A 13492-nucleotide genomic window follows, 5' to 3' on the forward strand; every position below is an offset into this window, starting at 1 on the left:
ATCTATCTATCTATCTATCTATCTATCTATCTATCTATCTGTAAAACCTATATCAGATTAGGGGGAGGGAGGAGAAAAATTTGAAACTGGAAATCTTATCTAAACAAAGGCTGAAAACTTAAATAAATAAATACAATAAAGCAAAAAAAATTTTAAAAGTAAAAAAATGGTAATTAAGGTAATTTCACCTATGCTAAGAACTTGTAAGAACTTATTACTTCTGATTGACCTTTTAGAAATATGTAAACATAATTTTAGAAATTCTTTTTTTCCCGTGTAATTTATTTTCCTTCATGGTAAGGATTAGAGAATAATTCCTTACAAAATGATAGGATGTGCTCTCTCTGGTAGACTATCTTGTTTCCACTCTAGTAAAATAATTTGTTTAAGTTATAAGTACTTTTGTAAGTGATTAATTTGTTCTAAAAATGGATTCAAGCTATGAAATTGCCACCTTCCTAGTAGGATCTGTGATGAAATGTTATTCTTACAAAATTTAGGGATGCTCTTATGAAAGTCAGCTTTGTATTTAACACTTAGACATGAACTTCCAATTAGAGATATCCTGTAATCTAACTTAATTCCAAAACAACACTTATATGTAAATGTAAGTGGAAAGAATTGTAATCTGAATAGTGTTATGCAATAAAAAAGGGCAAAGGATATACTGCTAGGGGCACGGGGCAAACTAAAGGAATAAGACCTTCATGGTGCTTTTCATTTCCTTCCCCTGACACAATATTTTTTACTTCAGTGTAGTTTCTTAAAATTTATGGAAGTGTATCACATTAAGCTGCTAGTACTGCTGTAACCTAGGAATAATTTCAAATAGTCATTACAATGCCTTCTGAGGATGATTGGAAGGCACTGAGTTTGATTCTGTTTCTGTTTACATTTAAATAATGGTGTTTTTTTTAAGATTTACTACATTTCCTTTTTTTTTGTATAAGGTCCAGTAATTTTGTTGCTGTATGTCTTTTGTTTTTCATAAATAATAATGCAAAAATAGAGTTTAATTGTGAAAAATAAATTCACAAATACTACTGGAAAACATGCCATACATTAAGAAATAATTATCATCTTCAACTACTCCTGGTATTATAATATTAATAAAAATTAAATATTTAAACATTCTCTAAGCTAATATAAATAAATATTCTTTTCTATATGTGTTAATTGACTTACACACAGCTTGACTACATTAACTATTATCAACTATTGATATTAGATATGACCTGAAAATTAATTCTTTATTGTTCCATTTTTCTAGAACATCTTTAGCAATATGATTATGCATTCCATTTTAATCCTTTCTACTACACTGGAGCCAAATGGTTAATTGTTTTACCCTTAATATTTGAAAATCAGTTTTAGATGCAGTGTTGACTGATTTGGGAATAGGTTACCTGAGCAATAGTTTGTTTTTTTTTTCTATTCATATTTTATGGCAGCTGATTTCAGCTGTCTCTTTAAGCACCCACATAACAGCTGAGGACTTACTTTTGGTCTCTATCTTTGAAGCCAGGAAAACTTGAAGGACCAAATTTGGAGTGGAATGTATATAACCCTGGAATTTGTTTGTTCATCAGCTACAGCTTTAGGCTATTGATATTTGTGATATATAGGCATGGGCAAAATGAATTTACTTTGTTCCTAATCTTTCCTTACACACAAATACACACAGAAACACAACCATGCACATGGGTCTATATGGATTTTTAAATAAAAGTTCCAAATAGCACATGTATCTAAAAAAGAATAACCACCATTTGATTTTTTCCATTTTTCTACAGATCGAAGGCAAAGAATATATAAAGAAATTCAGTGTTTAGATCACAGTGTGAAATTAAAAACAAAACAAAATAAAACAAACACTTAAAAAATGCCTAGAGTTGCTTTAGATTTGTTAAGATTCCTTATCTATGGCACCATAATTTTCAAAAGTTTTTAATGAAAATAGATGCAAAAATGAATATAATTGATAGAAATTAACCTTTCATAATAACTTTGCTTTTTACCTTTCCCCAGAAGAATGAGGTAAGCTCCTTAAGGAAGAGAGACTATTGAATTGCCTTTTATATCATCACCTAGCACATGTGTGCAAATCATGTAACATTATAGTCAATCAAGAATTTCAATTGAGCATCATCCAGGGAGCAATGCAAAAGCATATGATGGGTATGAGAATGCTGAAGCATATGAGAAAAAAGAAACCCCAAAGAAGGACAAGTTTAAAAAATGTCATCTACCAAATAAATGGTTAAAATTATGTATGCTGGTCACATTCCAAGAAGAAGGGATAATTAATGAAGAGGTCTTGTATGAGTATCCTCACAATGTCAGGAGATAGCAAAGAAGACCTTCCAGCATTTTGAGTAGACCTTCTGGGATGAATGCATGGGAAGTTATAGACAAGAGTTATAGAGGACACTCAGGGACAGGTTATGGTTTGCCTTGCTGGAGGGAACATTCCCACTGATAAGCTCATTTATCTTATCAGATTCATTTGAAAGCACATTTTCTTGAATATAGTAGCTATGATTTAAGCATTTATTGAATTTAACTTAATTCATTTCACAGAATCAGAAATGATCAGAATTGGAAGTTACACAAAAAGGTCATCACTCATTCTTGAACAAAAACCACCTCTACAAAGTATCCATAAAATGGAAACTTGCACTTTGCATAAAGACCACTAAAGAGGTGGAACCCCTATTTCCTTTTGAGGAAGCCCATTTCACTTTTGGATATCATTGTTGGGGGTTTTCCTCATAGTGAAGCAGTATCTGTCTCTAAACCTTATTTTTGTTTCAGCCCTTGAAAAAAATTAAAATCACCATCAAGTCTTGGGATGCATTGACAGGCATAGCATCTAGGAATAAGGAGATTTCCACTGTACCTTGACTTGTCAGACCTTACTTTGAATTTCACGTTTAGTTCTGGGGACCAAAGTTTAAGGACACTGATAGGCTTTAGAATGTTCACAGGATAGTAACTTGGATAGTGAAGGCTCTTGAGTACTCGATGAAACAAAACTGGGGATATAAAACCTGGAGAGAAGAAGACACTAGAGAAATTATATCTGTCTTCAAATCTTTGTAGGATTGTCATGTAGAAGAACTGGATTTTTCTGCTTGATCCAAGAGGTTGAAAACAGGATCAATATGCGGAATTTATAAAGTGGCAAATTTAAACATAATGTCAGGAAAAATTTCCAATTAGAAAAATCAAAAGTGGAATAGGCTGCTTAGAGAAGTGTTGTGGGCCCCTTACTGAAAGCAGCACCTGAATGACTACTTGTTACATATGTTAAAGTAGGATTTCTTTCTATGGATTGTATTAGATGGCTTCTGAGGTGCCTTCCTGATCTTATGTTCTATGATGCTGTGATTTTGATGAGTCTGGGACAATTTTACATGGCATCTGTATTGTATTGTTTTTTTGTTTGTTTTTTGGTGAGGCAATTGGGGTTAAGTGACTTGCCCAGGGTCACACAGCTAGTAACTGTGTAAAGTGTCTGAGGATGGATTTGAACTCAGGTCCTCCTGAATCCAGGGCCGGTGCTCTATCTACTGTGCCACCTAGCTGCCCCTGTATTGTATTCTTAAGAAGTATTGTGACTGTCTTATCCTATATTGCTATGTCTTAATGCTATGGTTAACCTAATATATAACACAAAATCTCTATATCAGTAGAATTTATAGATATTGAGATATATACATACACACATATATGAATAAATATCTGTGTACATACACGTGCAAATTTTATGTATGCGAGCATATATTTAAGACCAGTTATTTCTGTAGTGCATATTGTGGCATTCAACTCTCTTAAAAACTTCCAGATTACACATTAGATTTCTTTGAAAAGATCCATCTCATCCCTGATATCTGCATGCCAGCAAATTCTGTCATCTGCAGTTGTTTCCCAGCTGTCTATGGTGAGGTTACATGCTTTAGGCAGTGTTTCTGAACATTCTAGTTGCTTTCTCTGGCTGTGAGACTCCCTATCCTGATTGTTGACCTCAACTTTCTTAACTGTTTTTTGATGTTAACTGATTGTTAACATCAACTTTCTATCTGTACATCACTAGAATGATTTCACATATGAAATAAAAATAAGTCAACATCATTCTTACTATTAAAGATTGTTCATTAATTTTTAGTTGGAAATTATCCCTGGCAAAAATAAGTAGAAGAAATTTTGAATTTTGTTGTGAGGAAAAGTAAAATTAAGGAGCAATGGGGAACTCTACTTCAAAATTTTTATTTTTTTCCTTTTTAACAAACAAAGAGACCTTCTATAGTAGGTTGTAACCAGTAATTTTTGAAAAAAAAAAACGAGAAAAAGATAAGAGAAAATGCTACTTTTTTGTTAAGGGAAGCAGGAATAATAAATCAATATAAATGAAACTCAACACTCTTAATCTTAAGGTATCAGTAAATGGACCACAACAAGATATTTCTCTACTTTTCAAGGTTTTCAAGGCATCTCAGAAGCTACTTTTCCTGAATAATTCTAAACATTTCCAATATTTCCAGAAAGTCTTTAACTATGATCAGTTGAAAGAAAAATGAATACAGAATCAATAATAACTTCTAAAAAATTTGAAAATATCCTATCATGAAATTCATAATGCTTGTTTTTATGGGAAATTTCTAACACAGAGAAATAGGACTCATAAAGGGGAAGGGTTGCAGATATGGGGAATGGTCCAGGGGTGGATAGAGAAAGCTTAAGTATCAGATGTTTTCAGTCATTACAGTGTTTTCCTGGAAATATGTGTGTTTTACATTTACAAGTTTAATGCATAAGGTAAAAGTCATCCATAACTCATATTGAGAACATCTATAAAAGTACTTTGGGAATTTCCTGGTGTGGATAGAGTTTTAATGATGATATCTAGATACATATTTGACCTTACATCATGCCTTAACTTTTGTGTAGTTTTGTAGAATTACATCTGCAAATTTAACAGGAAGGTAAAAACATGGAAACAATATGATATTACTTGAAATATGAACTTAACAGGATGCAAACTCATGGGTAAAGATTTAAAACCCCAAAGTAGCCATTCAAAAAGGGTACAGCTTATAGATTATGTATATAAATTCACAGCATTGGGGTTTTATCTTCCTAAACTTTTTTTCTATAATAAATTTATCATACATAAGCCTTAGGGGGAAAACAATTGATTCAAACCTATGATAGCTAATATATTGGGTTCTACTTTCTGAGGAACAGATGTTGCTATACCAGTATAGTTCTCACTAAGTAATTATTTCATTCTTTAGTTTTGTATTGAAGGCTTTTTTTTTTTTTTTTGGTGAGGCAATTGGGCTTAAGTGACTTGCCCACGGTCACTTAAGTGTCAAGTGTCTAAGTCCAGATTTGAACTCAGGTCCTCCTGATTCCAGGGCCGGTGCACTATCCATGAAGACTTTTTAAAAAAAAAAAAATCTACTACCTCCAGAAGCTAGGTGGCGAAGTGGATAAAAGCACTAGCCCTGGATTCAGGAATACCTGAGTTCAAATCCAGCCTCAGACATTTGACACTTACTAGCTGTGTAACTCTGGGCAAGTCACTTAACCCCCATTGTCCTGCAAAAAGAAAAAGAAAAGAAAAAATCTACTACCTCTTTTTTACACTATTTACAGAGACAGAGTGTTAACTTTAAATATACTTAAATGCTTACAGAAGAAATACATTCACAGGTATACCCCACAGTAAGGAGCTATTTTAGTAGGAGAAAATTGCATTATGCTAGCATTTTTTTTGTTTCTATTTACACTTTCCTCAGAAATATAGTAGTCACATTTTGTACCACACACAAATACTCTGAAAAAGGATGTTTAGCTCATTTTGCATTTTGTGACTTTTGAGTTACTAATTGTTAAATTACTACCTTCTTTGAATATTGGTGAATATTAGTACAAATGTTATTAATCAAAAAATAAAATCAACCTATTTTTTGCACCTTGCAAATTGTCAAAGGCCATGTTGTATATTTTTTCCTTTATTTCTTCTTTTCATTCCTCTCAACATTCCCATGTGAAACATAAACACTACAATCTTATAAAGTTGTTGGATTCACTTTTGTTCCAGTTATATTCACTCCAGTAACCAAAATACTCAAATAATTTATAAGGGGATAAATTATTTCTTTGATTTGTTGGGTAGTTCTGGGGATTAATATGTAAGGGTGGATGAAAATTATAATGAGTTATTGAGACAAGGTACTAAGATAAATGCTTCAGAAATAGAAAGAATCAAAGACTTGCTAGTCAAGGGAAATATAGAGATGGTCCTACTTAAGTTTAATATATAGACCAAAATATATTTTCTGGTCTTTATGTAAAAGATCTTGACAGGTTGGAGCATTGGGCATAATCTTATAAGATCAAATTCATTAGGCATAAGGATACATTCTTATACTTGGCTAGCAAAACAATCAACTTCACAAGTAAAAGAGGAGTGATTATTAGAAAGTGGCAACCAAAAATACTAATATCATCTTAGTCTGAAGTTAGAGGGCCATAACTTCCAGGTAATAGTTCCTTTGCATTTTGCCCTGTTTGACCTCATCTCCAGTGCTGTGCTCAATTCTGGGCACCATGCTTTAAGAAAGTAAATAATAATTTGGAGAGTGTCCAAAGGAGGGCAACCAGAATGGTGATAAATATCAAATCCTTATCATATGAAAAAGAGTTGGGGGAACTAGGGTTGTTTTCTTTTGTAGAAGAGAAGATGTGTTTGTAGTATGGTAGCTGCCTTGATATATTTGAAGGGAGCCTACCTATGTAGAAGAGACATTTGAGTTGTTTGGTTTGTACCAGATGGTAGAGCTAGAGATAAATTTAGGGAATCCTCAATCATGAGAACAATTTAAAAATGGAATCAGCTGCCTCTGGATAAGGTGGGCTCACCCCATTTTGGAGGTCCACAAGCTAAATGATCAGTTATTAGATATGTTATAAAGGTTTGGACTAGATGGCTGTTGAGTTCCCTTTCAAGTCTCACACTCAGTGATTCTGTAAAGTTCACTCCTGCTTTCAGGTTTCATTGCATATTATACTCTTATGGATTTCCACTATTTCAATGAAATTCTCGTTCTTCAACCATGTGCAGAATAGTGCAGAATGTACAGAAAAATATAGAATGAAACTCCTCCATACTTGATTTTTATCCATGTCTTTCTCTATATCCTCCTTAGCTGATTTGCTCACTGTGCTGAAGACCTTCCACTAAATACTTTAAGTATTAAAATCCTAAATAGAACTCAGGCCAACCATTTATTGTCTTGATATTTTAAAGAGATGTTCTACCTGCTTTTCCTTTAAGATGTTTATGTCTCTGATATATTTTATTTCATTTTTTTAATGTTCAAATAATCTTTGGTTATATGTTGAAGTCCTCTTAACCACCATATGTTTTCCATTGCCCTTTGAGTCACCTTCAATTCTGATTTTTTTCAAGATCATGATTTTCTAAGATTCATAGTTGCATGGTATCATTTGTAGAATACTGGTGTCAAAGAGGTTATTTTATTTGTTTATTGGTTGGTTGATTGGTTGGATGGTTTTCTTTAAGGCACCGAGAAACTTAAGATCTTGGAAATTATTTTATACTTTTCTAAATATCCAACAGCCTGACTTTCTTCTACCCTGGTTCAAGTTCATCATCTTTATTTAGCTTCATTTTAAGGTATATAGAGGTATGACCTTCATGGAATAATGAGGTATGGTCTGTAGAACATATTGCTAAGGGTTACAGGGAGTTAAAATCTAATTCATATGATTTAATGGTAAAAGAGACCTTAAAGATTATCTAGTCAAATTCTTTCTACAGCCATAGAAACTGAGGTGTGTTTTTTTTTCAGGATCATATATTTAGTAAGGAGCAGAATTAGGGTTGAGTCAAAAATCTTTTGACTCCACATTTATGTACTTTTGACTATACCACACCAAATCTAAAACTGCCTTACCTAATGCATATCAATAATAAAGCCATTTTGCCTTACCTATTATGGAGTGGAAAGAGCACTGAGACTGTTGATAGGAAACCTGTAGTCAAGTTCTATCTTTGATATTTGGGTCAGTCACTCAGGTTATTGAAGTCTTAATTTTCTTATTTTACAACTAAGAATAAGGTGAGGAAAATGCTTTAAGAATTGGATTATACTATATAAATATCTAACTCATGATATTTTGCTACCAAATGCTGAAGGTAATGGGAATCATGTGCTAAATCAGACAGAAAAGTATACAGAGTATTGTTCCTAATATAGTTATTATTCTTGGGTGAAAACAGAAAAATTTATCTGTCTAGCAAAGAAAGTCTGGATTAATAGAAATAGCAGGAAGTCAAGTTGACAAGCTTCACACATTTATTAAGCACCTACTATGTACCAAGCACTATGCTAATCTTGGGATTCAAAGGCAAAGGAAAAAAAATACCCAAGAACTTCTGTTCTCAAGAAGTTCATAACCTAATTGGGGAGACAACATGCAAAGAACTACATACATATGTACAGAAAATAGATACAAAATAAATTGGAGATAAACTCAGAAGGAAAGCATTAACATTAAGGGGAAGAAGGAAAGCATTTTGTAGAGGTGTTGAGTATTTTAGTTGAGAAGTGAAGGGCACAGGAGAAATCAGGAGGCAGGGGTGAGGAGAAAGAGACTTCTAAGCATGGGATACAGCCAAGGAAAATGAAGAGTCAGGAGTAAAATTTCTTGGGTGAGGATATAGAAAACATGTAGGGGAGTAAGACTAGAAAGGCAGGAAAATGCCAGGTTATGAAAGGCTTTAAAAATTAAATAAGGGTGGGGGCAGCTAGGTGGTGCAGTGCATAAAGCACTGGCCCTGGAGTCAGGAGGACCTGAGTTCAAATCCAGCCTCAGACACTTAACTCTTACTAGCTGTGTGGCCCTAGGCAAGTCACTTAACCCCAATTGCCTCACCAAAAAAAAAAAAAAGTTAAATAGGGAATCTGTGACCACAGGTAGCCATTGTAATTTATTGAATAAGAATGTGACATGATTAGAAAAGTGCTTTAGGAAGATCAAATTGATAGCTGAGTGTTAGATGTGTTGGAATGAGGAGAGACTTGTGAGAGACAACTAGTAGTTAATTGAAATATTACATTCACGAGGTGATGAAGGCTTGGACCAGCTTGGTGGTAGTAGCAGAGGACAGAGGTGGGCATATTTAAGAGATGTTACCAAGGTAGAATAAATATGATATGAAAACAGATTAGATATGAAAATTGATAGAGTGAAGAATTTAAGGCAACACCTAAGGCGATACTAGATTAGGTGACTGGGAAAATGATAGTACTCTTGAGAGTAATAAGTATATTAGAAAGAGGAGAGGGGGAAAGACATTGAGTTTAGTTTTAGATATGTTTAGCTGTCCAACAGGCAGTTGAAGATATGAGAATGGAGGTCAGGAGAAAGAGAGAGAGGTAATATAGTTGGATAAATAGATCTGAGAATCATCTGCATAGAGATGAGAGCTGACAGCATGAAAGATAATACCACCAAGTGAAACAGTATAGAGGTATAAGGAAGTAGGTCCAATAAAGAGCCTTGGGGAGAACCCATAGTTTAGTGTATATAAGTTAAATGAATATCCAGTAAAGGAGTCTGAGAAGTGGTCAAATGGGAGAACCAAGAGAGAATAATGTCACCAACACTTAGAGACTAGATTAATGAGAAAAAACATGCTCAGTAGAGCCAAAGGCTGCAGGGAGGTCAAGGAGGAAGAAGGGGTATAATTTATATTCATGAAATTTCAGATATTTTAAATCCATACTTTTAAAACACAACTAGTACAAATTGGCCTTGGGAATGGGTTAAGAGGTTTTAGTCAGGGGAGGACAGCTATTAGTGTATCCCTAACAAAATAATAATATTTATTTAACATGGAAGGAAGCTTCTGGATGAAAATATGAAGAATGATAATAACTAACTAGGGAAATCTTAGTCATAGATATAGAGCTGGAAGGGCTGTCAGAGACCAAATAGTCCAATCTCAAGGTTACATTAGTGGTAAACATCAGAAGCAGCATTTGAACCCAGGCCCTCTGACTCTGAGGCAGTGTTCTTTCCATCATACCACAAAGGTTCTCATTTTGAATGGTATAGTAGAAAAATCATGATCACAACTTTGGAAACATATCTTTGATTCTTCCATCAGATACTGAATACAGTTGGGACTTTTGTCTAAAAGCTTGATGGAATATTGTCTACACAAGAATATCTTTATGTTTTTATCAATGAACAGAAAACATAATTTGGTACATTAAAATGGGCAAAATATGTATTTACAAACCACAAAATTGTTTAGCATGAATTGCAATATTATTCAAGGCAATTTATAGAACATTTGCTGTTTCTAATTTTAGTTTTTTATTTACCTTGGGGGAGAGATGTTTCTAAGTTTGATTACATATGCATAGTTCAGTGCTTATGGCTGATGAACAGAAATATCAACATCAAAATTAAATTTTTCACAGAAGTAAGGTTAAATCACATTTTCCCCCCTCTATGCTCCACAAAATCTTCACAACTCTCCAGAGCTATAAGAGTTAACTAGCAAAGCTCAAGCAAAAACCTTGAAATAAAATCTAGACCAGTATTGCAGATGTGTGGAGCATAGGGAAGGTGTGGCTCATTTGTTCTGCATCCATATTTAATGCCTAAAATTATTTTTAAGTCCTGAAACATCATCTTGGAAATGCTGTGAATTACAATGCTTAGACAAGGCCAAATCCATTCTTAAATATAAAAAGAAAAGTGGGGAAAAGGGGACTAAGAGTGAAAAATCCCAGGTTACTCACGATTCTTTTCACCTTTCCACCTTGACCCAGCTTTTATTCTGCCTGAGACGCCCACAGTTGAAGTTATTTCTGCCATCCAGAGCAGCAGCATCAGTGACAGCACAGCCATGCCAGGTAAAAAATAACCTCTACAGGGAGGGGAGTGAATACTGACACCGACGAACCTGAAGACTTTTACTGGGAATGAAAACCTAGAGCCAATCCTGTCATTTTATTCAGCAGAGATGCAACAACATGGTTTCTGCTATAGATTTTTAAAAGCAGGTATGTTTTCATCATGCTCTCCATTTAGATTATTCAGGAAATGAAAAAAAACTGAAAAGGATGTAAAAGCACCTTCTGATGCACAGAAATCAAATACCAGGAGAGTGAAAGAGCTTTCACTGGTTTCTCTGCAGATACTGGCTCCTAACATGCGTCTGCAAATCCTTAGCTTTTCCAAATGTTTGTCAACAATCCTCATAACACAATAACAGGGGACAGCAGAGGTTTAAGCATCTCTCCCCTCCCTCCCCTTACTGCACTGTAAATTATAGTATCTGATGAAATAGGATGTTTAATTTTGGCACTGCAGACTCACCTCATTTTGAAACAGAGCTAGCTGTTAAGAAAAAAAGAAAACAAGTTTGCAAAGCTCTATTTAGCATCTGGGAGAAGGTAGATGGATAGAGAACTGGTGCTGAAAGATAATAAAAATACTTTTGCAAAAAGGGAGTGGTAATTGTTTTCTATTTACCTTACCCCACTGTAGTTTTTATATTCGGAGAAGAATGGCAAAGGGAGAGTTTCCCTTCCTACCCCCCACCCCAATCTAAATTCCATAGAGCCAACTGTCAGATATGCCACTTTCACATAATAATGTGCAGTACAGTGTTTTGAAAAAGCTCACACAACAATAATACAGCTTTATTAATAGATGTTGGCATCTTCAGTACAGCCATTATGCTGTGTAATGATTTTATCACCTCATGGACTGAATAGACTCTTGAGCAAATCAGACTTCTCTGGTTTGCAATTATCTCTTCATTTTTCTTACATGTGTCCCCACAAGCTGATTATTTTTTAACAAGACTATAACCAAGGAAAATTTTTAACCCTCAAATTTTGATACAATTAAATTCTTCACCATAATCAAATAATTTTCTGAAACTAAGGAAATGATAGAAAAGGAGCCATGCACAAATATAAAAAGTATATTTTCAGATATGACCACTTACATAATAATATTATATAGCCTGACCTATTTCAGATGTTAAGCAGATAAACAGCATTAATAATTCCTCCCCACACCAGAATAGTGTTAGAAACATGAGATCTTATATCTTACCGTATAATTTATTTTATAAAAATCTATGAAAGAACATTATGATAAGTTCTTTTTTTACCTGGCTTTCTTCAAGTCTCAGTTAAAATATTACCTGCTTCATGAGGCCTTTCCTGGTACCCAGAGCTTCTAGTACGTTCCCTTCTGAGATTGACTACTCCCGGCTACTCTCTATAAATCTTGTACATACATACTCATTTATATATTGTATCACTCATTAGAATGTGACTTATTAGATGACAGGGAATACTTTTGCCTGTTTTTATATTATCACAGTGACACAGTAAGTGCTTAATAAATGCTTTTAGATTAAGTGGATATGCACAAATACAAAGATTTCTTTCTGTATTATTATAGAAAAGCCATATTAATAAGCTTTAAGGACAAATGAGTCATTACTAATTATATTATTTGTCATTTATCAAGACTGATGATAATCATAAAAAAATATTTTTTTTAAGAATGCATTTTCATTGTGGCATTTTAGTGACAATACTTTTTTGTTTTGGTGCCCTGCTTTTCTGGGGCTTCCATGTGAATTTAAGCCATGTTGAAAAGAGGAGTTCAGGAAGGCAAATCAAACATAGGAAGGTCTAGGAAGTTAGACGGAATACTTAAAAAGGATTGTTGAGCTTATCTACCCTAAAATCTGGCTAAAGGAAAGGCAAACCAATCCCCTCTGTCCAAAATAAAGAATCATGTTTTCTGGTCAGGAAAACAGGTTCAAATACTGTCTTCTGACTTATTGTGTGAGCTTGGGCAAGAAATTTAACCAGTTTTCATCTGTCAAGTGGTAATAATAATAGCATCTATCTCAAGCAATTTTTGTAATGATCACAAGAGGTAAAATTAATTTTTTTTGCAAATCTTAAAACACTATATAAATTTTAGCCACTTTACTCATCCTCCCTCTACTACTACTACTAGTAGTACTTATTATTATTATTATATTATTTTGAAATAAGATGACATTGTGTTGACACATCTAGTTAGTTAATGCCACAATATAGTCTTTTCCCAAATGTTATTAATAAGACCAAAGGTAAATAAAATAATATTGGAAGATCAAACTGAGTAATGGTCTTTTTTTAAAATAGGTTTTGCTTTTGTTTGGTCATTGTCTTGTCCAACTCTGTGACCCTATGGATTATATTGTTCATAGAGTCTTCTTGGCAAAGATACTGGAGTGTTTTGCTATTTCCTTTTCCAGCAGTTAAATACGTTAGTTCAATACTAAATAGATCAAGGCTATTGGAGGGTCATGTTGGCTATTTTGTTTTGATCTGGTTTTTGGGTGTACTCTGAAGCCATAGCTTCA

At 33.8% G+C, this 13492-nt stretch overlaps 1 protein-coding gene across 3 annotated transcripts in view; it reads right to left on the bottom strand.

The window, feature by feature from the left end:
* The window catches only part of ROBO1 (roundabout guidance receptor 1), a 976778-nt gene extending 965777 nt beyond the window's left edge, over positions 1-11001 (bottom strand). For 2 of the 3 annotated variants that reach the window (XM_043996232.1, XM_043996230.1), the window contains exon 1: positions 10851-11000. In XM_043996232.1, coding sequence (XP_043852167.1) covers positions 10851-10959 — 109 coding nt within the window. In that variant the 5' untranslated portion in view covers positions 10960-11000. Of the gene's footprint in view, positions 1-10850 lie in introns of all 3 variants that reach the window. The other variant, XM_043996229.1, reaches the window with a different exon arrangement.
* Positions 11002-13492: the final 2491 nt, after the last annotated feature.

This window comes from Dromiciops gliroides, chromosome 3 (assembly GCF_019393635.1).
Source record: "Dromiciops gliroides isolate mDroGli1 chromosome 3, mDroGli1.pri, whole genome shotgun sequence".
NCBI lineage: Eukaryota > Metazoa > Chordata > Mammalia > Microbiotheria > Microbiotheriidae > Dromiciops > Dromiciops gliroides.